Raw genomic sequence first — 25,531 nt, 5'->3', positions numbered from 1 at the left:
ATTATAGGGCAGCCCGATGGCCCAGCGGTTTGGTGCCACCTTCAGCCCAGGGTGTGATCCTGGAGACCTGGGATGGAGTCCCATGTTGGGCTCCCTGCATGGATCCTGCTTCTCCCTCTGCCTGTGTCTCTGCCCCCCACCCCCTCTCTGTGTCTTTCATGAATAAATAAATAAAATCTTTAAAAAATAATAATAATAATTATAGGATGTGACAGAGGTGTTAGCTAATGCTGCAGTGGTAATCATCTTGCAATCTATAAATGTATCAAATCAACATGTTGTATACCTTTAACTTACCCAATGTTATATGTAAATTATATCTCAATAAAAATGTATGAATTGTTTAATTCCTATGTGAAATCCTATGTGTAGACAATGTGCATTTTTCCTTTGCTCTACTTTGTAAATTCAGGAAAAGGCTGTCAGAATTCCACGACTGCTCTTAAATCCAGGGTCTGTGGCCTTTTGATGGCAGACTCTGTGAAGGCCACTTTATTTTCTCAACTGCCTTTGGGAGAAAACCTACTCTCTAGTAAGGAAGCAAGCAGGAAATAGGGGGAAAATGGCACTAACCACTGAAATGAGAGGTCTGGGTCTTAAATCTTGTTCTGTCACTCAATATTTATGATCTCCAGCAAATAATCCCTCCTATTTGGGACATAGTATCATGTTTGTGAATGAATGTATTATATTAGATCACTGCATTGAGCTCCGACATTCTCCTCCATTCCCTGTGCATTTGCCTTTCTCTTGGTAAATATCATAGAGCTCACATAGTAAATCTCAAACATTTAAGGCCACTGTTGATTATAAACTGAGGAAAAAGATGATAATTGAATTTGTGATAGGAAATAACACTTTCCTTTATTGAGATATATAAGAAGCACAAGGGCAACATTATCAACGTATCAAAGATAGCTTCACAGAGAGGTTCTATTGCCAGAGGAAAGAGATTTGATTTTTCAGCTGCCAAAATACAGTGAGAGCTGACTGAAGCCCAAAGCAGAATTTTTAGAACCAGAGGCAGTAGCATCAAATTGGGACCAGCATGGGAAAAAGCAAATGAATAACTTGTTCTTGTCCCCCAAATAGAATTCATTAGGCCTTAGAAGATGCTTGCTTCTTTCATGTGTTTTACATGCTATTCCCGTGACTTTGCTCATCTCTGACTGAGTCTTCAAGAGACCTGTAGCAGCCTCTTCCCAATCTGCTCCCAACAGAACTAAACTGAAAGGGAGGGGATGGGAAAGGAGAGGTTGAGGGGGAAGGGAGGGTCAGGGAAGAGATAGCCCCACTTAATTGAAGGCTTGGGACCTGCATGCCAAGTAATTCACTAAGGAATGTGCATTATGATCTAATCATCATTACAGCTACCATTTCAAATAGTTATATCTTCATAATCTCTCTTCTAAAGTTCTTTTTTTTTTTTAATTAAAAAATACATAGGAAAGTTGGTAGTGAATACAAATACTAAAAAGGAGTGCAGATGTACCTGGGTGGCTGAGTTGGTTAAACGTCTGACTCGGTTTCAGCTTAGGTCATGATCTCAGGGTCATGAGATGGAACCCTGTGTTGGGCTCCCCTCTCAATGAAGAGTCTGCTTAAGATTCTCTCCCTCCCTCTCCCTCTGCCCCTCCTACTCATGCTCTTTCTCTCTCTCAAATAAATAAATAAATAAATAAATAAATAAATAAATAAATAAATCTCTAAAGAAAATGAGGAGTACAATGTCTCATAGCTTTAATAAAATTTTTCAGAAAAATTTAAATAATATGCTTCACATACATTTATAAAATGTGAGCTAATAATACAAATGTAACAGAAATTAATTATAGCATTTAATCTTTGCAGAATACCTCTGAAAGACGTTAAAATCTTTAAAGATGAAATAAGTCATTTGTTTTGTTATTTAACTTCCATTTAGGTGACAGGTCTTTTAAGTTAAATTCTACATGGGAATTTTTCACATTTTACACAGATGAATTAACAGCAGAATATCAATTTTGCCATCTTGCAATTTCATAGGCAGAAAAGTTCCAAAATCTTGCTTAACAAAATTCATGGAAAATCATATTTGAAACAGAAAGAAATTCTTATTGTTGTTAAAGAGTAGCAATAAGAGATTCCAGAAGAGTAAAGTGTCCAAAAATATCTTGTTCTCTATTCTCCCACAGTGAAGAGGAAGTTTATATCACACAAAAATATAGCAGCATACTGATTGCATGAGTCATGTACCAGCTGCTCTGTCAAGCAATCAGTGCTCCCAAATGTAATGCCATTGTGTTACATTTACTTAATAAGGTTTAATATTCAATTGCAAAGAAAATTGCCTTCAGATAAAATTTTATATTTATGGTTATGGCTTATAATGTTATTCTATGATGAAAGCTCAAGTCAAATAATTATTTTTAACATTTGGCATGTATCATTGAGCCAAAAGATGTGCACCTGCAAATATATATAAAGGTAGCCATGACCTCATGTGTAAGAGGAAGGAAAAACTATAAATTATTTGTGCCTGGTTTATAGATTACAGAAAAAGTTTAAACAATAGAGTTAAGATAGATACCTAAATACATTGGTGACTATAAAAGTGATTTTTAAAACATAAAAATATTGCAGGTATGATCTCATTTGACCAAAAATAAGCAATATATTATATAAACTTGACTTAAGCTTGGAAAATGTCTCAAGGTATATACTTTAAGCATGTATACACATTGAGACATTAATGTATAGTATTAAGCTTGGTTGACTTTAGAAGGGTGCACTTAGCACAGATGGGAGTTCTTTTACTTGCCACATTTTTCTCGTACTATTGACAATAAAAATATTGCTTTTATAATTTGGAAAAAGTGACAAAGGATAAAATATACATGTATTTTGACTAGTAAGATATTAATTTGTTGATTATTAACATTAGTCAATTGCATGTTCATAAAATTAACATATAATTGTTTCTTGATATTTGTTATTACAGATTGATCATAATTAATAAATCATGGACTGTAGTCACTATGATTCATCATTTAATAATTCGTTTAACCCATCCACTAGATAATTTCTTTTTACCAGTCAAAAGCAATTGGCTGATAAAACCCATGTTAGATATGCATATCTTTTATAAAATATACATGTAGAATTTTTTAACTTTTAAAAAAAATCTACATAACTGTAAAATAAAGGATGCAGAAGAAATTGCGTAATACATCGAAACAATAAAAAGTCCCTTTGAGAACAAGGATATTTTCTAAGATGTGAAATCTGTGAGTCACAGTGTACTGATTACCAGGTCATATATGTATATTACTAATGCCTCCTGACACTTGTGAATTTTCATCAATAGAGACCAGTTTGATCCTGTTCTTAAGTATTTTTATGGAAGGGAGTGGAACACTACTACATCTACCTAACCTTCCAGAGAAACATTATATTTTCATGTCTAATTGAATTTTTTAAGATATAATTTATTTATTCATGAGAGACAGGGTGAAGGGGTGGGTGCAGAGCTATAAGTGGAGGGAGAAGTAGGCTCCCTGTGGGGTCCTGGGATCATGACCTGATCCAAAGGCAGATGCTCAACCACTGAGCCACCCAGGTGCCCCCCTGTCTAATTGAAATTGCTTCTTCTGACATTCAAATTTATTTCTCCTAATATAGGCACCAATACAAAACAAAAATCCTCAAATAATTCAGTAGAATAGAATGACACTATCTGCTGAGTCTTGAAGTTTCCGGAAGCTGTGTTTTGACATAGGAATGGAGCTGAATTTCAAAGTAGTCACACCACATGAGGTGATTCAGCTGGGATGGACCTGTGAGATTGCATAGTGGTGAGCACTTTGATAGAAGAGATATAAATCCACAATACAACATACACAAGCGTGAGAGAAATCAAGAAGGTTCAAGAGATGCCAGTGAAGGAGAAAGAAAAAACAAAGCCATAAAATAGGAAAAGGAATTCACATGGCTAAGTTGTAAATGCATGTACTGTATGCCTAGCTCTGTGCCAAGTGTGGTTCTGTCCCTTGTTAACAAATGTGTGGTGGTAAGGATGGAAAGTGAAATTGGAAATGTAGAGGTCAGCCTCACAAATGTCAAGGACAAACTAAAGGATGGGTGAGGTCTGAAGGAAAGTAGAGACATTTTATCCACCAAAACAAAACAGTATTTTTAAGCCCTTGGTGTATCTACAGGCTCAGCCCATTTCTGATGCTACTTAACCACCTCACCATTTCCCCATTTTGTGTTTCCTAAAATGAGAAGACAGACATGTCATCCAGTAAGTTCCCTTTTCTTTTCATCCTTATGCAATAAAGGAAACACTGACTGAAATGCAAAACCACAGAACATGTTCATATTATTATGTCTTAAGGTCACACTTCCTAAAAAAAAAAAAAAAAAAAAAAAAGAAAAGAAAAGAAAAAGAAAAAAGATTCGTTTTCCTTGAATCTTACTAACAAAGTACTTCTGGACTCAGAAACTGACAAGCGAAGGAGAGGGAGAGAGAGAGAGAGAAAATGAATTCATCCCAACCATCTATATCCCAAGGCACAGGTAAAATTTGCAACTCTCCCTTTCTATTGTAGATCTTTCCTTTGGGAAGAGGTGATAAATATTTTGAGGGATGGGACAATAGAAAAGTCTCCACCAGAGCAAAAGAAGGAAGACAGAGACAGAACCCAAGAGAGAAAGCTGAGGCAGTGGTCAGGGATGGTATATTATACTGAGGATCACTGACTGGATTCCAGGGAGAGCTAAATCAGACTGCTCTGCCCACCTTTTCCCTGTGTCGCCTTGGGCAAGTCACCTCACTTCTCTGGAACCCACTTTCCTTGTCTGTAAAATGTGTGTCAGGAAGGAGGAGGAGGGGAACCACTAGAAGATGGCCTACATTTTATCTGAATTGATTTACAGAGGGCTTGGGAAACGAGACACCAGGAAAAGGAGAGTAGGGAAGAAACAAGAAGAACAGAGAAGATGAGAGGGAGAAAGGGAAAGACAAAGAAGGGTCGAAACCTGAGAGGCTTAGGAAGGAAAAGTTGCACATCTCTCTCGGGTCATGAGTCTTAAGATTAGCAATGGTTTAGGGCAGCCTGGGTGGCTCAGCAGTTTAAGCGCCTGCCTTCAGCCCAGGGCATGATCCTAAGTCCTGGGATCAAGTCCCATGTTGGGCTCCCTGCATGGAGCCTGCTTCTCCCCCTGCCTGTGTCTCTGCCTCTCTCTCTCTCTCTATCATGAATAAATAAATAAAATCTTTAAAAAAAAAAAAAAGATTAGCAATGGTTTATTCTAGTGGTTCCGAAAGATGGTTTCCAGACCAGTAGCTTTTGCAGCTTCTGGGAACTTGTTGGCTCCCTACCAGGTTTAATGAATTGTTAACTCTAGAGGTGAGGTGCCATCATCTGTGTTCCAACCAACTGTCTAAATGATTCTGATGCATGCTGAAGTTGGAGAATTACTCCATATAGAACAGTGCAAGTGGAAGGAAAGAAGTGGTTGAATAAGAATATCTTTTGTAGGGCACCTAGGAGGCTCAGTGGTTGAGCATCTACCTTATGTTCAGGTTGTGATCCCAGGGTCCTGGGATCAAGTCCCGTATCGGGCTCCTCACAGGGAGCCTGCTTCTCGCTCTTCCTGTGTCTCTGTGCCTCTCATGAATAAATAAGGTTTTTTAAACTTATTTAATTTAAAAATTTAATTAACTTTTAAATTTAATAATCTTAAAAAGAAAAAACAAATCTCTTTTGTATCTTGCAAGGGGAAGATTGACCATGTTTGCATATTTATTTCTACAGAGAGAGGATGCTTCTCTTCCCAAGTGCTCTTAAGGACAATTGCTGGGGTCTCCATTCTACTGCTAAGTGTCTGTTTTATCACCAGATGTCTTGGTGAGTTCTAAAGGGCAAGTTTAATCTCCCTGGTGAATATTAGGATAAACCTTTCTTGTTGCCTGGGGGTTCTTTTCTCCCCCAAAGGATATTTCTGTTCCACTTTCTTCCCTATTTCTCTGGAGATTATTGCTCAACTAGAATCCCAAATACTACAGAATGGTTACCCCATCTCAGCAACCTCTGACACATTTCTCATGATAGACATTTTTTTTCATCTCTTTGGTGGCCTTGAGTCTTCTCCTTTGTATTCCCTCCTATCATTAGGGTAAACTTCTCTATGGGATCCTAGCCAGAGACATGACAAAATCACTTTCTGAAAGAAAGGAAGGAAGGGTAGGCATAAGAGTGAAAACGTATTTGTTTTCTCTGGGTTTTGGGACCACAGATTGAGTACGTTTGTCTTCATAAATCAGGAAAACCATAAAATGTGAATTCCCTCAGGACGCCTGGTTGGCTTAGTGCTTGAGCATCTGCCTTCAGCTCAGAGTGTGATCCTGGAGTCCTGGGATCAAGTCCCACATCAGGCTCCTGCATGGAGCCTGCTTCTCCCTCTGCTTGTGTCTATGCCTCTCTTTCTGTGTCTCTCATGAATGAATAAATAGAATCTTTTTTTTTTTTAATGTGAATTCCTTCTTCTTTCTTTGAGTAAGTAAATCTCAGTGCCTCTCCATGTAGAAGGACAAAGAGTGTAAAAAAAGAAGGGAAAAAGAAAGAAGGAAAAGAAAAAAAATCATGATTATTGATACTTTTGTTTTAAATACAAAAATGATCAAATTTATTTTTTTTCAAGAGGAATGAACATTAACGCTGCCCCTTTCCTTACAGTGACATATCATAACTTTCAACTCTGTGACGAGAATAAGTTCCAGCTACATGAGGCTTTCATGGACTTCTCCTGCTCCAATGACGGATTGGGTATAATAGTCCTCAAATTTGAACATCAACATTTATATATCAACACTTTTTTTTTTTGGCTTCTAGATTGATTTGAGGATGAGTAAAGTAGTTGGAGGATGTCCTGTTTTTCAAAAACAAAATGTAAAATCTTGCCTGTACTATATGAGAATGCCGAGGAATTGGTGGTAAGAAGTTCAAGGAGATTTGGGGGATATGATAGAAAACTTTTAGAATAAATTTGATGTATGTCTGAACAGAAAATCTAGAAGTGGAAGATATTATCTTCAGAAATGCACTTTCATTTTACTCCTCACTTGCTTCCAATGAGGTGAAGGAGAAAAAAATATATATAGAATAGGGAATTTGGAAATCTCAAAAATATACTCCCAAAGTTCCTATATATATAGTCTTGTTCCAAGGCTTAGAAGAATGCTACATGGCGCTCCTCTGGGCTAGGACACTCATGGAAACTTCTCTCCTAGGTTCAGTCAAGAATTGCTGTCCGTCAGACTGGGTACATTTTCAATCTAGCTGCTACCTCTTTTCTACTAATACTATGTCCTGGACATCGAGTTTAAAAAACTGCTCCAACATGGGAGCTCATCTGGTTGTTATCAACACACAGGAGGAGCAGGTAGTTGGAGTGCATTGACTCCTCTGGTGTCAGTGTAACCTTCTTCATAGGATCTATTCTTTCTTCGTACATGTATATAGTGTTTAGCCCGTAATTACTATTTGTTAAATAAATGTATTAAAATGTGTGCTATTCCTACTATTTCTGTAAGTAGATACTACTCTATTTTCATTATCAGAAGAGCTTTTTTTAAAAAAGGCATTTCTGTGTTTAGCTTCTTTATCAGTAAGATGGGGAAAAAAGGGCTGGCAGTTCATTTTATGTTTTATTTTTCTTAAAGATTTATTTATTTATTTATGATAGACACACAGAGAGAGAAAGAGAGGCAGAGACACAGGCAGAGGGAGAAGCAGGCTCCATGCCGGGAGCCTGATGCGGGACTCGATCCCGGGACTCCAGGATCGTGCCCTGGGCCAAAGGCAGGCGCCAAACCGCCGAGCCCCCCGGGGATCACCTGGCAGTTCATTTTAGAATGGCTATTACGTTGATGAACATATCATATGATTATGTCAGATATGTCAAGGATATGTCTACTATCTTTAAGCTGCGATTAATAATGTTTATGATGTATATATACAGTAAATTTTGCTACAAATAACAGTAGATAAACTTTGAATGAGATATTGAGAACCTCCTTCTCTGTTAAAGATGTACGTTATGTATGTTTTTACCACCATAAAAAAAATTAGGAGAGAATTCTCCATGATCTTACAATTTCAGAGCCACTTATCTATCATCTGTAGTCTGGGTCCTGCTTTATCACTTTTAATAACAATTACCTTCAACATTTGTTCAAAATTGAAACAATTGATCTTTTTTTTTTTTTTTTAATGTGTTGCTTCCATAGGAATTCCTTTTCTTTGCGAAACCTAAGAGGAAAGAGTTTTATATTGGACTGACAGACCAGGTGAAAGAGGGTCAATGGCAATGGGTAGATGGCACACCTTTCACAGAATCTCTGAGGTAATTTCTTTCTCGCAGAAGAATTTTAACGCTGTCTTAAATCTCGAAGTTAGACCATTGTTTAGGGGAGTTCTCAGAACCTCCTTCTGTTCCATGAGATATTTTCAGGTCAACTCTTGGTGATATTACATGCAAGAAGATAGATGAAGAAAGCATAAGGATCTAGTGCTCCCACTTTCTGAGACTATTTGAATAAAGGGTAAATAACAGATGAAAATAAGGAGAGGGTTAGAATTAAAGACTAATTCACTGGAAATGCAGCAGAGAGAAAGAGTGTAGTTCAGAGTCTTATGCCCCAAACTAGTAAATGAGACAAAAATAGTGATTTGAGAAAGCAGATTTATGGAGTGAAAGCATGGAAGCCCCTTGAAATAATGTCTCTTTTCTCTTTAATAATGACCTTACATCATTAGAGCACAACACTTTGGAGTTTTCAGTTTTTATCTCATTCATTATTTCATTTTTTAAAAAGATTATTTATTTATTCATGATAGAGAGAGAGAGAGAGAGAGAGAGAGAGAGAGAGGCAGAGACACAGGAGGAGGGAGAAGCAGGTGCCATGCCGGGAGCCTGACGTGGGACTTGATCCCAGGACTCCAGGATCTCGCCCTGGGCCAAAGGCAGGCGCTAAACCGCTGAGCCACCCAGGGATCCCCTCATTATTTCATTTTTACGTAAATTACACCATTCTGAGATACACTGACATTATCAATCTTCACTTAGCATTTGAGGAAATGAAAGGTCGAGATGGTTCAGGTCAGTCCTAAGAGAATAGTCCAGTTGGATGGAGACTTTAGAAAGTTGCTTCACAACAGCCCTGGAGCACCACTGAAGCATGTACCAAAGTTAACACCAACTTGATGTGTAATAAAGGGAACCAAATGTAAGATGTGATATTGAGTGCGAAGGAAACAAATCCATCAGAATATCAGTAACTTCTCATTATGAGCCTACATTCATGAGGGAGCATGACAAAATAGAAAGTCAGGAAGATCCAGTTCAGCTTCGCTACTCATAAACTCTATTGACTTAGACAAATGGTTCAGCTTTTCTGGGACTCCTTTTTCTCATCATTAAAATGGAGATTATAATGCCTAACTAACAAAACTGTTGTGAAGTTACACAGAACAAATGTAATTTGTCTAGCACATTAGGTCACTTGGATTCTTGTAGCTGGGATTTTAAATCTCCTGCATTACTCTCTTTTAGCTTCTGGGATGTAGGGGAGCCCAATAATATAGTTACAGTGGAGGACTGTGCCACCATTCGAGACTCTTCAAATCCAAGGAAAAACTGGAATGATGTTCCCTGTTTCTTCAACATGTTTCGGATTTGTGAAATGCCAGAAATAAATGTTTCAAGCAACAAAAAAATTCTCTAAGAACAGAAAGCACAACTTAAATGCATAAATACGGAGGAAAAAGAGCATGAATATAACTCCAGCATGAGAGAAGTATGTGCTGCATGTGCTGCACTTAATGAGGACTTCATAGGGACTTCGTAAGGACTGTGTTGCTTTTGATATAAAATAAGTAGTTTTAAATGTTATAATTTGTGATACTGATTGACATGCATTTTTCTTCATATTAGTTTCAGGACTTCTCAAAACTCACCAAGCAATTCTCTAACAAATACTGGGAAAAGAAAAGAATGCTCCTTTTGGCAGGATTTGCTTCATTCATTTTTACCCCTGCCCAAGCATGTACCCTCAACTATGCTTTCCTGTACAGTGAGTAAGACTCCTTCAAGTCATGAAACTTACTCCTGCTCCAAAGACATGTGGACTTCTAGCTAAAGACCTTTACTGCGTCTCGCTAGGAGCAGGCCATGCTAAGCTTCAGCTCCAAACAGACTATTACTCAGTCTATTCAACACAGCACCTCCCTTTTCTCTTTATTCTCTTCCACTGAATAACTGAATCTCACCTGAATTTGTGGCTATTCCTCAGCTAGGGCCAGGGTCCAACAGTCAAATTGTTCTAAGAGAACATTCAGCTTGACAATTTCCTACCTCAAGCCTATTCACTTCTTGCATATTATTTTTTCAATACTGATAAGGTTACTCAAGAATATTTCAGGAACATAGCACCTTTAATAACCATGTTTCTTGCACACAGCTTGACAAAGAGACCCTCAAAATTCATACATCATTAATTCATGGACATTAATATAAAATATATTTTTCCTTACAAATGTTTATTCCTCTAAGGTATTAAGTGACCATATGTGGTTTTGAAACCAAAATGCCTTTAAACCAAAAGTCATTCAACCTAAAAGTAATCCAGTATATGTATCTTCTACTTTCTAATTCCCTTTTTTCAAATTATAAACATCAATGAGGACACACTGAAAGACCTATGGAAATACTTTTGTTCACCATTGTTTCTCTGTAGGGTATAATTTGATATTTTAAATTTTACTTCAATACTAAAAGATATATGCAAGTATCAGTACACATTATTTCACCATACATTTATAATTTATTATACAATTAACTTTGTCTTCAAGTTCAGCAAGAAAAGAAACAATCAGAGTTTCGTGCTTAAAGTTATTTATCTGGAAAATTCTGAGGGGTAGATCATCTGGTTGAAACTATTTTAAAATATAATATTTTACAATAGGGCCTACAAAAATACTTAGATACCAGAAAAGCCAGAAGTTACAAAATATAAAAGAGTAAGTAATTATCTGTATTCCCAAGACAATATTCCCAAAGTAAACTATTGTTAAGATATAAATATTACCATTTGGGCCTCTGAATATTTTAAAGAAAAATCATTCTAATACATTTGGTAAAAATGATACATACTCATTATCAAAAATTTTTACAGATATGTTATACATATGTAAATATTATTCACAGCTGAATCTTGTACTGTATCATGATTATATTATATACTTCCTTAAAAACATTTTGCTTAGGGTGGGATCTGGAATGGAATCTTTTCTCTATGGAATCTTTTCTCTTAATGTATTCAAGAGGGTAATGTGACCTTGGCATCCTTTATTAAAAAACTGATTTTTGGTGCTGGAAAAAAAAAATTTTGCTTTTTGTATAGCTAATATTGGCAGTATTTGTTATTTATCCAGTTTTCTATGTACTGATTAATAATGCATCCCTTAACTATGCAGAATTGTACATCACCTCTTAATGTATTCAAATACAGTTTATCAGTCCCATATTTTCATGAGGAAAAGAAATCCTCTTGAAACTGTCTTCTTTTTCTGATCTGAACTAGGATTGTTCTCATGGTTTGTTTCACAGCCATTATTTTCTTGATTTTTATTATATAATGGAAATATTTTTGCCACTTAAAGATTATTTCAGATTAGGATATACTAATATAATGAAATACTATTTGCTTATACGGAACAGGGTATAAAATATTTTCCAAACGGTATTTTTAAGTAAAAAATGAAAAAAAAAAAAAATGCCAGATGTTTACCAAAAAAAAAAAAAAATCCAATTAAAAATGGGCAGAAGACATGAATAGACATTTCCCCAAAGAAAGAAGACATCCAGGTGGCCAACAGACACATGAAAATATGCTCAAAATTGCTCATCATCAGGGGAATACAAATAGAAAAAAACAATGAGATACCACTTCACACCTGTCAGGAGGCTAAACTCAAAAACAAAAGAAACAAGTGTTGGCAAGGATGTGGAGAAAAAGGAACCCTTTTGCACTGTTGGTGGGAGCACAAACCGGTGCAGCCACTGTGGAAAACAGTATGGTGGTTCCTCAAAAAATTAAAAATAGAACTACTCTATGATCTAGTAATCACACTCCTGGGTATTTACTCAAAGAATACAAAAACACTAATTCAAAGGTATATATGCATGCCTATGTTTATTGCAGCATTATCTACATAGCCTAACTACAGAAGTACCCAAGTTCTAATGGTACAGATACATTCTGCCCAGGTCTAATTATCCAGTGATAAATGGATAGTGAAGATGTGTCATATATACAACAGAATATAATTCAGCCATAAAAAAGGAAATCTTGCCATTTGCACAAGTGGATGGAGCTAGACAGTATTATGCTAAGCGAAATGAGTCAGCCAGAGAAAGATAAATACCATATGACCTCACTCATATGTGGAATTTAAGAAACAAAACAAATGAACAAAGGAAAAGAAAGAGAGAGAGAAACAAACCAAGAAACAGACTCTTAACTATAGAGAACAAACTGATGGTTACCAGAAGGGAGGTGGTAGGGAAAAGGGGAAAGAAGGGATGGGGATCAAAGAGTATACTTACCATGATGAAAAAACAAACAAAAACCTCTGAGATTTATGGGAGAAAAAAATGGCAAGATGTTTAAGATGATGTAGATAATGTTTCCATCAGTGTAAAAATAGTAGGTTATATACATACATACATTTATCTAACACATATTTAAACATATATGGAAATACATATAAGAAACTGATAATCAGGGGTGTCTGGGTGGCTCTGTGGTTGAATGTCTGCCTTTAGCTCAGGTTGTGATCCCAAGGTCCTGGGATCGAGTCCTGCATCAGGCTCCCCGCAGGGGGATCCTGCTTCTCCCTCTGCCTATGTCTTTGCCTCTCTGTGTGTGTCTCTCATGAATGAATAAATAAAATCTTTAAAAAAAAAAACTATGATAATCATAGTTTCTCTGAAGAGGCATTTAAGAGACTGGAATTCAGTGTGGAAGATTTAACTTATACTTTTATTTATATTTTTTCCTGTTTGCCTTTTTAACACATCTTTCTTTTTCAAAGACAAAACCAGTTTTTAAATTTTGTAAGTGTTTCAAACTTCTAGGACTACCACAATGTCCTAATAAATTTTGCATTTATTTTTATGAAATTACTATCAGCTGCCTTAAAGAAATTATGAAGAATAGGAGAAGTGCTGTGAGACTTGGAAACATTGACAGGGGCTGAGGGTAGAAACAGGGAGACCAGTCAGAAGTCCACTGTAATAACCCAGGTAAGAAAGATGGTCTGTGCTGGTCACCATAAAGGTAATGAAAAATAATCAGACTGCAAGACATAGATTAGGGGGAGCCTGAGTGGCTCATTTCGCTGAGCATTAGACTCTTGATTTCAGTTCAGGTCATGACTTCGGGGTTGTGAGATTGAGCCTCACAATCCCATGTCAGGACTTGTGCTTGGTGGGGAATCTGCTTGAGATTCTCTCTCTTCCTCTGCTCCTCCTCTCTTTCTCTCTCTCAAATAAGTAAATATTTTTTAAAAATTTAATGAGTTTGTCATATTTGGAGTAAAAAAAAAAGGCATACCACTACCAGTTGGAATACCTCATGTTTGAATCTTAAAAGCTAAGAATCTGAGTAGAGGAAAACAAAGACTAAGAGACTGCATCATTGGAGCCACTCTGTTCAATATGTAATTGATGCACACCAGTTGAAAAGTAAATGCTCTGATATAGTATCAAGAAAGCAAAGTTAATGAAAACAAATTCTCATAGTAAAGATGAGTCCCGCCACCATACCACACAAAAACACATTATCTTGAATGAACAGAACAAAAATAAATAAGGCTACCCTAACTGAAAATGTTCTACTCTCCCAGCATGTTTTCTCTGTTCCAATGGTACAGGTACATTCTGCCTGAATCTAATTGGTTCTTCTTTTCTGTCCCCATCACAATGACTCCTTTGGAAGTTTTTAGTTGAATGCTGTTCCAGGTAACTTACAAATCCTTCTTGTCTCAAAGTTACAAGGAAAATCATTCAAGGCCCATTTGTCTTGAGCATTAACAAGGACAACACAATTTTCTTTCTGATTGTTGGGTTCATCCTCATGCCGAAATCTGAAATGAAAAAAAACAAACAAACATATATATGTGTGTGTGTGCGTGTGTGTGTGTGTGTGTGAGGGTCAGGGGACATGCAGAGAAAATCCCTCTGGTGAAAATTTTAGAGCTGCACTGTCTGATAGAAGTATTGTAGTATATTAGTATAAAGGTTACACAACACATGGTGTTCTATTCTGAGTAAGCATTTCTACATCAGTATACTCCAGCCCAAATGATTTCTGCTTACTATTTTCTCACCTTTACCTATAAAGCTCTTTCACCCCAGTCAATATACTCACAAAATATCTGGTTTAAATGGTGTTTTGTCCACCGACGACCACAGGCCTTCATGGTTCTCATCTATAAGTCCCAGGAAATATGAAAACTGTCTATCCAAAAATTGAATAATAAAGTTCTGCATAAAAATAGAAATTTTTATAAGTATATTTGCATTTGTTATTTAATAACTGTTATGTTAGGAAAAGAGGGAAAAGATCTAGATTACCAGCTAAGCACAAAAGCACTGTCTTCAGTAAGATCTGCTTTCAAACCCTGCCTCTCCCATATATTGTGTAATGTTAGTAAGTGCTCTAATCTCACCAAACCCAAGACTTCTCATCTTCAAAAGGGACCACTCTACTACTTCACAGAGTTTCTGTGAAGAGTTAGTGAGATCAGACTTGCAAATCCCTTAGCACAGTGCTTAATAGGATCCAAATTTTTAAACTTTCATTTTTAAAATTGCCTTCTTTAATTGCTTGTGTATTAAATTAAGTTCCATTTTATTCAAAGAGTCAGTGAGCCTATAGGTTGCAAAGCCATTGGAACAGAATCCTCCAGGAAAACCCCCAAACTTAGGAAAGGGTAGACTATGAGCTCTTGTTCATATATGGATGTATATTAGATGAGGAAACACATTTGTTTTTAAAGAATTGAATTAAACTTAAGAATTCTTTTAAATTTAGAATTACAACCATACGACTGAATTATTTTTCCTATGCTTTCTCCTAAGAAGCTATTTCAGTCCTGATTAAACCATTCATTTATTCACTTACTTACCAAACATTTTATCAAGACCTATCCAGTGTGCTTAGCACTGTGCAGGACTTTGGAGATGCAAAGATTAGAAAAGCAGGGCCCCACCCTCTACCAAGTGAATGGGCAGAGAACAGATAAGCTCAGAGCTATTATCACACAATGCACAAAGTACACGGAAGCATCTCCAAATTAGAACAGGGAGGATGGAGAAGGGAAGGTGGTCAGGATACTTTTCTGGAGGAAATGACACAAAAATCATATCTGGAAAGACCAGACATTGGCCAGATGAAGAAAAAGGAGAGAGGAAGATAAAAGAGATGAAGCAAAGGCATAGACGCAGAGCAGAGAAATTCCTTTTTCTCTGCAAAGAGATTCAAATGAACAGAGAGACAGATGGGAGCCTCCTAACATACCAGCTCAGCTTCTGTGCTGATGGTGGCCAAGTGAGCCCCCATACTCGTGCAGTTCCTTTCACTCTCAGCCCAGGTCTTGTTGTCATTAAGAGGAAGATAGCAGTTGGACTGGAAGGCTCTCCAGCCAAAAGGACAGCAACTGCCCCTGCTCCCTGGTGAGAAATTAAAACAAAAATCACTTACAAAGGAGCATTTCATCTGTAACAGATTGCATAGCTATGCTGTTAACTATACAGTTAATATTTTGGGGAATAATACCAGGATTCACAAAATCATTCGTTCCCCCTCTTTCAAAAATCCTGAAAATTACATTTCTAAATATTTTTTGAACAAAAGTATCTGAATCACATAGTGACTATAAGAAAATTACAAGAAAAAAAAAATAAAAAAAATAAAAAGAAAATTACAAGATATTCTCTTAGAAGACATCATCATTTTTCAATGTCCCTACATCTATTTGCTTCATATATGAAGTGTTTCTAAAACAAAGCCTTTTGCAGGAAATTTTATCTAAAGGGGGTAAAGAACCTATAGAACTCTCAAGGGTTTCCTCATCCTCCCAAATGAGGTTTTACAAGTTCCCGCATAATAAAAGAAAGAAAGTCACTTCAGCAAAGCTCTCTATTCTAGCAGGAAACAGTCCTTAAGATACACCTGAATCAAAAGAAAATGAAATTAAATTAGTATTATGTTTTGGATTTCTGGAAATGGACCTTAGACATGTAGTTATATTCTCCAGTTATACAACTGATTACAGTCATGAGAAATCTATTCCTATTTATTGACATTCCCTCTTGCACCAGATACTCATCTTATGATTTAATCTCTCTTGGTTTACTACTGATAACTTTATTTATTTTTTTTTAAGATTTTATTTATTTATTCATGAGAGACAGAGAGACAGAGAGAGAGAGAGAGAGAGAGAGAGGCAGAGACACAGGCAGAGGGAGAAGCAGGCTCCATGCAGGGAGCCCGATGTGGGACTTGATCCCAGGTCTCTAGGATCAGGCCCTGGGCTGAAGGTGGTGCTAAACAGCTGAGCCACCAGGGCTGCTCAGTACTGATAACTTTAAATCCAGATCATGAACCTGAATGGAAATGGAAGAAAGAAATAAATTCTCCTGTGCCCTTTGCTATCTGTACCTTTCAATTTTGATATCTCTCTGGTACATATCAGCTTCGTGTGGTACTCTGGTAACTTGAACACTCCCATGCCTTTACTGCAGCGTAGAAAGTTGTGATGAGTCACTGTCAAAAGGGAAAAGAGTTAGCTTTTTTGGTTTTGTTTTGTTGTTGTTGTTGCTTTAGTTTTCTTTTCTTCTATAACCATTTAATTAGGGAAATGGGAGTTGGTCACTCTGATCTTTCTCTTCTCCTGAGTTAAGGTAACTATCCCCTATTCTTACTTCCCAGGTCCTTTGTTCCAGCTCCAGGTGAATAGGTTGAAAAGAATTGTTGAAATTTAATATTTTTAGTATCATATTATCCATGTTGTGCTTTATGGTAGTAGTTCTGCAAACCTTCATGTGTATATGCTTTTAAGCATATTTTTCTATCAGAATATGTGTTCGAGTGGAGATTTTTAGTGAACACCAGGATAGTTCTGCCAAGTTTTACGAGCTATATACATTTATTGGTCTTTTACGTATTTTTACTTTGAGGGGTGCCTGGTTGGCTCACTTGGTTGAGCATCTGACTTGATTTTGGCTCAGATCATGGTCTCAGGGTTGTGTGATCCAGCCCCACATTGGGCTCTGTGCTGGGCATGGAGCCTGTTTAAGTTTCTCTCTCTCTCTCTCTCTCCCTCAACCCTCCACCTCTCCCCACTCATACACACTCTCTCCCTTAAAAAATATAAATAAATATTTTTACTTTGAAATATAACTGAGTGCAAAAAAAAAAAAAGAAATATAACTGAGTGCAAAGAAGTGAAAAACACAAATGTACAGTTTATCAAATTATTGAAAAGTGACCACTTCAGGTAACAACAACCCAGCTTAAGAAACACAGTATTGCCAACACCCCCAGATGGCCTTCACATCCCAAATACAACCCACTTCCTCTCTCTTAAAGATAACTATGCCATGGCTTTTAAAGTAATCACTTTGTGCTTTGCTTCACAATTTTACCACTTAATAACATATCCCTAAGCCATACAGATCACATTTGACTACTTTTGAACTTTAAATAAATAAAATCATAAAATATGTACTCTTTTGGTTCTGCTTTTGCTCAGTGTAATTTCTGAAATTTATCTATATTGTTACATATAACCATAATCCATTCATTTTTATTGCTATAAAGTGATCTACTGTCTTAATGAATTAAAATATATTTATATATTCTTCTGGTAGATATTTGCATTGCTCCCAGTGTTTGACTATTATGAATTATACCACTTTTGAACATTTTGACCATGCATCCTAGAGCACAGAAGCATGCATCTCTGTAGGATACATGCCTAGGAGTGGAATTGCTGGTTGTAGGATATATATATTGCCAACTATGATAGTGGCAAAGTTTTCTTTCTTTTTTTTTAATTGGAGTTCAATTTGCCAACATATAGCATATCACCCAGTGTGGCAAAGTTTTCCAAGCTGGTTGTACTGCTCTATGCTCCCATCGGCAGCAACTCATCAGAGGTCCAGTTGCTCCACACCATCATCAACATTTCATAGTACCAGACTTTTTAATTGTTGCCATCCTAGTATTGTGCAGTGGTATCTCATTGTGAGTTGAATTTTCATTTCCCTGAAACCTAATGAGGTTGACATTTTTGTATGTGTTTATTAAACATTTCCAATTTCTTTTCTATAGTACCTGTTCAAAATTTTGCCTACTTTTCTGCTGTATTGTCAGGAGTTTTTCCTATTGATTTGAAAGTATTGTTTATATATACTGTACACTAATTTTTAATCATTACATGCATTACAAACACCTCCTATGGCTGTTTTCCTTCTTGATATTTCTTTTTTTTTAATTTTTATTTATTTTTGATAGTCAGACACACACAGAGAGAGAGAGAGAGGCTGAGACATAGGCAGAGGGAGAAGCAGGCTCCATGCACCGGGAGCCCGACGTGGGATTTGATCCCCGGTCTCCAGGATCACGCCCTGGGCCAAAGGCAGGCGCTAAACCACTGCACCACCCAGGGATCCCCTTTCTTGATATTTCTGTTGCACAGTATTCTTACTTTATTTTCTCCATTGGCTAGCACGAGTAAGAAATCATTCTCTGCCTTGAGGATAAATATATTCTCCATTTATCTTCTAAAAAGCACTACTGATTTGCTTTTCACATTTTGGCCAATAATCCACCTCGGGTTGATTTTGTACATAATACAAGACAGGAGACCAATTTCACTTTTTGAATAAGGATACTCAATGGTCCTCTAGCACATGAACTGAACAAAATTGTCCTTTCCTGATAACTGCAGTATCCCCTTCTGTTTTATATAAAGAGTTCATACATGCAGGATCTGTAACTAAGCTCTCTATTCCTCTCCTCTGGTCTATTTATCTGTACTTGCACCTATACAATATTACCATAATTATAATAACTTTATACAAGGTCTTGCTATTAGAAAGAACAAATCTTTCAATTGTTCTTCTTTTCAAAACCAGACTACAGTCCATCTGAAAGCTGGGTTGTTGCTGGTTACTGTTTACTGGTAAGATGCAGCCCTTTATAATCTCAGTCAAAAATGGGGCATGATTTACTACAGTCACCAACCTTCGTATGTATAGAAAAGAGTTTGACTCCCATTTTTCATTCTCTGACACGAGACAGTACCATCAAAGGTTAAAAATGCAGCTCTGGATTTTAAAGTCAAGACCCTAAAAAGCAGTATGGATTGAAATATTGGGAGAAAATCAAAATAACAAAAGGCTTAGAGAAACTTTTTGAAAGTTGTTTGGGGAAATAATTCACAGAGTTTCATTTCTGTTAATAACTTACCCAAACAATTTGCAATAAAACAAGCACTGAGAAGTGAGATGAAAAAAACAGCAGTGGCCCAAGGGATCAGCTGCAGATGCTGGCCTCCTACTAGGATAAAAGGAAAGATAAATAAATATATTGTCTTCTCAGCCACAAGAACTCGGGAAAATATTCTACTGAAGAGCAAGCTAAATATGAAATCATAATACTTTAGATCTAGAGGAGAGCTTAAAGATTTCCTCCTGAATAAATCAATTTTAGAGCTTACTGATAAAAACATACATACATACATAAAAATATAAACAATTTTTTAGAATGGAAAGTCTTTATAAGACAGAAAACCTGAAAATCATAAAAAATTGATAATTTGGGTCCATAAAATTAAAACATCTATATAACACAAAAAAATGTTGAAACACAAGGGACATATGAAAGAAAAATTTGTCACAATATTAATGTCTAGACTGTATAGAGAATTTCAAAAATCAGTTTGAAAACTAAGCAAAAATCTGACCAGGAAATTTGCTGAAAATTTAATTTGCTAAAATTATAAACAGTCATTAAACAAAAAAGTATGCTCAAAGAAATGTAAACTACAATATTATGGTATAATTTTTCACATATGAGATTTTTAAAAGAAAATAGAAAATACACAGTGTCAGCAAGATTGAGGAGAGATAAACTCTTCTGGTGAGGAAATACATGCTTATGCTAAACTATAAATTAGAAAGCCGTTAGATCAAGTTAGCAGCACTTACCAACTTTTTTTTAAAGATTTTATTTATTCATGAGAGACACAGAGAGAGAGGCAGAGACACAGGCAGAGGGAGAAGCAGGCTCCATGCAGGGAGCCCAACGTGGGACTCCATCTCAGGTCTCCAGGATCATGCCCTGGGCCAAAGGCAGGCACTCAACCGCTGAGCCACCCAGACATCCCAAGCACTTATCAATTTTTAAATGAATTACATTTGCCACAACAATTTCAATTCTAGAGCTCTATCATTTAGAAATAAGTGAACTGAAAAAAATTAAAATAAAATAAAATAAAATAAAATAAAATAAAAAAGAAATAAATGAACTGGATGTCCGGGTGGCTCAGTTAGTTAAGTATCTGCCTGAATCTCAGGTCATGATCTCAGGGTCCTGGGATGGAGCCCCACATCAAAAGTCAAAAGGTGGGCTCCCTGCTGAGCAGGAAGTCTGCTTCTCACTCTCCCTCTGCCTCCCTCTCTCCCACTTGCTCATGTGTGCTCTCTCTCTATGTCTCTCAAATAAATAAATAAATAAATAAATAAATAAATAAATAAAATCTTTTTTTAAAAAAGGAATAACTGAACTTATTTATATGGAAGGATATTCAATGTAGCACTTTTGGAAGTAGAAAAAAGCACCAGAAACCAATTATTGCATGTGCATTATTAATAGTAAATATTCTGAATTATGATGAATTTCTATGATGGAATTCTTCACAGTGATTAAAATAATCCTATATATTTGTGTGTATTGACAGTAAAAGTCTTCAAGACATTTTATATTGTTACATAAAAAGGTGTATGTCAGGGCAGGCTGCGTGGCTCAGTGGTTTAGCGCCGCCCTCAGTCCAGGGCATGATCCTGGAGTCCCAGGATCGAGTCCCTCTGCCTGTAAATAAAATCTTTAAAAAAAATGTATTTCAGGACCAGTGTACAATGTGGTCCCATTGAAGGCTGCCATGGTGGAGTGATGAGGTGAAGCAAAAATATTAATTTAAAAATTACTTATTTCACATTTTTCCTATTTCCCAAAAATATGGCTTAATATTCTTGTAATACAAAGATATTGTGTCCTTTAAGTACAGCTTAAAATGGGATAAAGTCAGAGCCTCAGGTAAACTGAGCCTTATTCAGTGTGTTTTGTATATCTTCCTTCTTCCTCTTGCCTTTAAAAGAATCTTCCTAAATTACTCTCTTTCTTCCCATCTTTTTTTTTTCTGTATAATTTATCTTCTTTCTTGGCCGAATTTATGTTTCACAAAGAAGTTTCTCTTACCCAACATATTTGAATCTATGAGCTTCCTCTTCACCAAAGTCTTTGACATTTCCTTTAACTCTTCCTCCTCATCATCTTCAATCTTCACAACTATTAACTACTAACAATTCGTATTTTTAAATCTTAGTTGTAATGATATTTGTCTCCTTAAAACTGAGAGGAGAGAATGTACTCACGTTTATTTTGAGGTTCTGCTTGCCCCATCATGGGTTAAATCTCTTGCTGTCCTGTGGTTGGGAGAACTAGAGCTTCTCTTACTTCTTCCCCAAGTGTGTGTTTCTGTGGGTAAAGGAGTAACCATCAGAAATACTTGAGACCGAACACTAATGTTACTTATTCTGGTAAGATCAGAAAGTTCCCTAAATAAAAGACAAGTCAAAAGAAGAAGTATTTTCAAAGACAGGTTTCCCTTGATTCACTCTGGGAGACAGCAAAGGCAAAAGGAAATTGGGAAAGCAACACCCAAAAACTGCCAGTAGAAATTTCCACTAAGTATGTTGAGATCACTAGATGAGTGTGTAATGTGACATTTCTCAATGTGTTTTCACTCATTCAAACAAAAAGTTTAGCAATTCAATACCCTAAGAGAATAATCATTATGCCTAATGAAACTTTAATAAGCATTCCTTCATCTCTCTTTTCTCATTTATGGATGCTATATTTTCAAAGGTAATTACAGGCTGGAGGTAAATTCTGCCTTAAAAAGTACTCTGAGGGATCCCTGGGTGGCACAGCGGTTTAGCGCCTGCCTTTGGCCCAGGGCGCGATTCTGGAGACCCGGGATCGAATCCCACATTGGGCTCCAGGTGCATGGAGCCTGCTTCTCCCTCTGCTTATGTCTCTGCCTCTCTCTCTATGTGTGACTATCATAAATAAATAAAAATTAAAAAAAAAAGTACTCTGAAAAAAAGCTCTCTGAGCTGAGTAAGTTGTGTGCAAGATAGCAAAAGACAATGTGAGCATCGAGCTGAAGCTTTTATTTTTATTTTTTTTTTGAGCTGAAGCTTTTAATGTACACAGTGTACATATATTGTATGGAAAGACACAGGAACTTTTGTTTTGGAATTGAGAAGAGGATGGTGGAGCTATTGATTAAATCCCCAAATCCTCCTACAGGAGAGAAAAATAAGCTTGTTAAGGCAAAGGCAAATGAAATGTAACATTCTGTGATAAAGACAGCATCAGGGTCCCTGACTTCTTCTACAGTACTGTCCTAGACTGAATGTTTGTGTTCCCATCCATGCTGGCATCATGATCTCAAATGTTCCAGCCTCTAGAACTGTGAGAAATAAATGCCTGTTTTTTAAGCCACCAATCTATGGTATTTTGTTAGAGCAGCCTGAGATCACAAAAACAAGTATCTAGCATCTTAGAGAGCCTTCCTAAATTCCGTCTTCAGAATATGGCCCTTCTCCTGCATTCTTGCTTAAGCTACAATATTACTTTAAGTATACCTACATATATATATTTAGTGAACTTGAATGACGTACTACTTTGCTATGTTAAGCTGGAAATAGGAGGAAGTAAAACTACATATTTGACAACACATATATTTTTTAACACTGTCACAACCCAAAGTATTCCCACAGCAATAACAGTATTTACCCACACACTCTCATAAACAACCCTAGAAACTAGATCTTTGTCTAAAGTAAAATGTGTTGGGACACCTGGGTGGCTCAGTGGTTGAGCATCTGCCTTCGGCTCAGGTCATGATCCTGGGGTCCTGGAATCGAGTCCTGCATCAGGCTCCCCACAGGGAGCCTGCTTCTCCCTCTGCATATGTCTCTGTCTGTCTGTCTGTCTGTCTCTCTCTCTGTGTCTCTTATGAATAAATAAATAAAATCTTAAAAAAATAAAGTAATATGTGTTTGTGGCACCTGAGTGGTTCAGTGGTTGAGCATCTGCCTCTGGCTCAGGGCATGATCCCAGGGTCCTGGAATTGAGTCCTGCATCAGGCTCCCTACAGGGAGCCTGCTTCTCCCCTCTGCCTATGCTCCTCTCTCATGAATAAATAAATAAAAATCTCTTTAAAAAAATAAAGTAATATGTGTTCTTTATTAAAAGAATCTAGAGTCCTAGAAGATATATAAATCCCACCTAGAACAAGAAAAAATAAACCACATCTGGCATATTTTGTGTCCCCAGAAAACAAACATGATTTCAAACACATGAGAGACACTCTGCTCTAGAAAGTTTCCTGAGCCAAATGAAACACTGTGTCCAGATATAGTTAAGATCACAAAAATACAGGGTTGCCCACGTGGATCAGTTGGTAAAGCAAGTGTCCGACTCTTAATTTCAGCTCAGGTCATGACCTCAGGTTGTGGGATCGAGCCCTGCATTGGGCTCTGCACCCAGCAGGGAGTCTGCTTGAGATTCTCTCTCCCTCTGCCTCCGAGCTCTCTCTCTAAAATAAATGAATATATATATTTTAAATAGCTATAGCATCAACAACTTCTAAATCGATGGAGACACAATAAAAATGTAAATGATGACATCAAAAATGTAAAAAGAGGGAGAGTAAAAGATGGAGTTTTGGCATGGAAGCAAAGTTAAATTGCTATCAACATAAAATAGACTGTTATATATTCAAGATATTTTATGTAAACCTCATTGGAATCACAAAGTAAAAATCTAAAATATAAACTAAGATAAAGAGAAAGGAATCAAAGCATACCACTACAGAAAATCACTGATTGCAAAGGAAAGCATAAAGAAAGGAAGAAAAAAAATGGAACCATAAAACACAGAAAACAATAAGATGGCATTAACAAGTCCTTGCCTATCAATAATTACTCTCATTGTTAATGAATTGAGTTCTCTAATCAAAGGCATAGAGTGGCTGGATGGTTAAAAAACAAGACCTAACTATATGCTGAGTACAAGAGATTCACCTCAGCTCCAAACATATACAGAGATTCAAAATAAAGAGATAGCAAAAGATACTCTATGCAAGCAAAAACAAAAAAGTATCCATCCTAATATAAGACAATATAAACTTTAAGCCCAAAATGGTAACAAGAGACAAAGATAGTTATTATATAATGGCAAAAGGTCAATACATCAAGAAGATAAAACAAACAAATATACATATATGCACACAACATCAGAGCATCTATAATATTTCAAGAAAGTATAAAAAGACCCAAAGAGAGAAATAGGAAATAACACAATAATAGTAGGGTTCTCAATTGCTCACTTTCAACAAGATCACTGAGACAGAAAATCAATAAAAAAACAATGTACTTGAAAATAACTTTAGAGCAAATGAACCCAAGAGACAAATCCAGAACTTTCCATCCAATAGCAGTAGAATATACATTCTTCTCAAGTGCAAATGGAATACTTTCTTCCAAAATTTAAAGAATTAATGGAAATCCTCAAACTTTTCCAAAAAAAATGAAAAGGAGGAAACACTCCCAAATTCATTTTATGAGGATAGCATTACTCTGATACAATAGCCAGATAAAGATACTACAAGAAAAGAGAACTATAGACCATTATCCCTGATAAATATAGATACAAAAAAACTCAACAAAATATAGCAAACCAAATTCAACAGCACATTAAAAAAAATCATTCATCATGATTAAATAGGAATAATACCTGGGATATAAGGATGGTTCAGCAAATGTAAATCAATAAATGTAATGCACCATATTAATAGGATAAAAGATAAAAATCATATGATAATCTCAATAGATGCAGAAAAAGCATTTGACAAACTACAACATTCTTTTATGATAAAAATGCTCAAAAATTAAGTATAGAAGGAATATACTTCAACACAATAAAGGTCATATATGACAAAACCATAGCTAACATCATAATCAATGGTGAACAGGTGAAAGTTTTTTCTCTAAGATCAGAAATAAGACAAAGGTACCCCCTCTTACCACTCTTATTCAACACAACATTAGAAGTCTTTGCCAG

General features: G+C 36.3%; 2 protein-coding genes across 10 annotated transcripts in view; one reads left to right on the top strand and one right to left on the bottom strand.

Moving 5' to 3' along the window:
• Nucleotides 1–4,421: 4,421 nt before the first annotated feature.
• Nucleotides 4,422–11,450, top strand: LOC140617539 (C-type lectin domain family 4 member E-like). The gene is made up of 6 exons (XM_072799149.1): nucleotides 4,422–4,557; nucleotides 5,799–5,891; nucleotides 6,720–6,809; nucleotides 7,274–7,425; nucleotides 8,273–8,388; nucleotides 9,598–11,450. The coding sequence occupies exons 1-6, from the start codon at nucleotides 4,521–4,523 to the stop codon at nucleotides 9,767–9,769; spliced, it is 660 nt and encodes a 219-aa protein (XP_072655250.1). The 5' UTR covers nucleotides 4,422–4,520; the 3' UTR covers nucleotides 9,770–11,450.
• Nucleotides 11,451–11,808: 358 nt separating this feature from the next.
• The window catches only part of CLEC4D (C-type lectin domain family 4 member D), a 40,507-nt gene continuing 26,784 nt past the window's right edge, over nucleotides 11,809–25,531 (bottom strand). For 3 of the 9 annotated variants that reach the window (XM_072799140.1, XM_072799141.1, XM_072799142.1), the window contains 6 exons: nucleotides 21,772–21,874; nucleotides 19,586–19,675; nucleotides 16,772–16,876; nucleotides 15,629–15,780; nucleotides 14,477–14,592; nucleotides 12,212–14,192 (listed from right to left, as the gene is read on the bottom strand). In XM_072799140.1, the coding sequence (XP_072655241.1) occupies nucleotides 14,048–14,192; nucleotides 14,477–14,592; nucleotides 15,629–15,780; nucleotides 16,772–16,876; nucleotides 19,586–19,675; nucleotides 21,772–21,802 (639 nt within the window). In that variant the 5' untranslated portion in view covers nucleotides 21,803–21,874 and the 3' untranslated portion in view covers nucleotides 12,212–14,047. Of the gene's footprint in view, nucleotides 14,193–14,476; nucleotides 14,593–15,628; nucleotides 15,781–16,771; nucleotides 16,877–19,585; nucleotides 19,676–21,771; nucleotides 22,070–25,531 lie in introns of those variants that run through there. The other 6 variants (XM_072799144.1, XM_072799145.1, XM_072799146.1 and 3 more) reach the window with 4 other exon arrangements.

Source organism: Canis lupus, chromosome 25, assembly GCF_048164855.1.
Source record: "Canis lupus baileyi chromosome 25, mCanLup2.hap1, whole genome shotgun sequence".
Classification (NCBI taxonomy): Eukaryota; Metazoa; Chordata; class Mammalia; order Carnivora; family Canidae; genus Canis; species Canis lupus.
The sequence above is the reverse complement of the archived record's forward strand: the minus strand, read 5'-3'. Positions and strand labels throughout refer to the sequence as shown.

Excerpts from the sequence above, each read along its gene's own strand:
- LOC140617539 (XM_072799149.1), top strand. The coding sequence starts at position 4,521 with ATGAATTCATCCCAACCATCTATATCCCAAGGCACAG. Across the intron at positions 4,558-5,798 it reads ATCTATATCCCAAGGCACAG|AGAGAGGATGCTTCTCTTCC; the intron begins GTAAAATTTGCA and ends TTATTTCTACAG. Across the intron at positions 5,892-6,719 it reads TTTTATCACCAGATGTCTTG|TGACATATCATAACTTTCAA; the intron begins GTGAGTTCTAAA and ends CTTTCCTTACAG.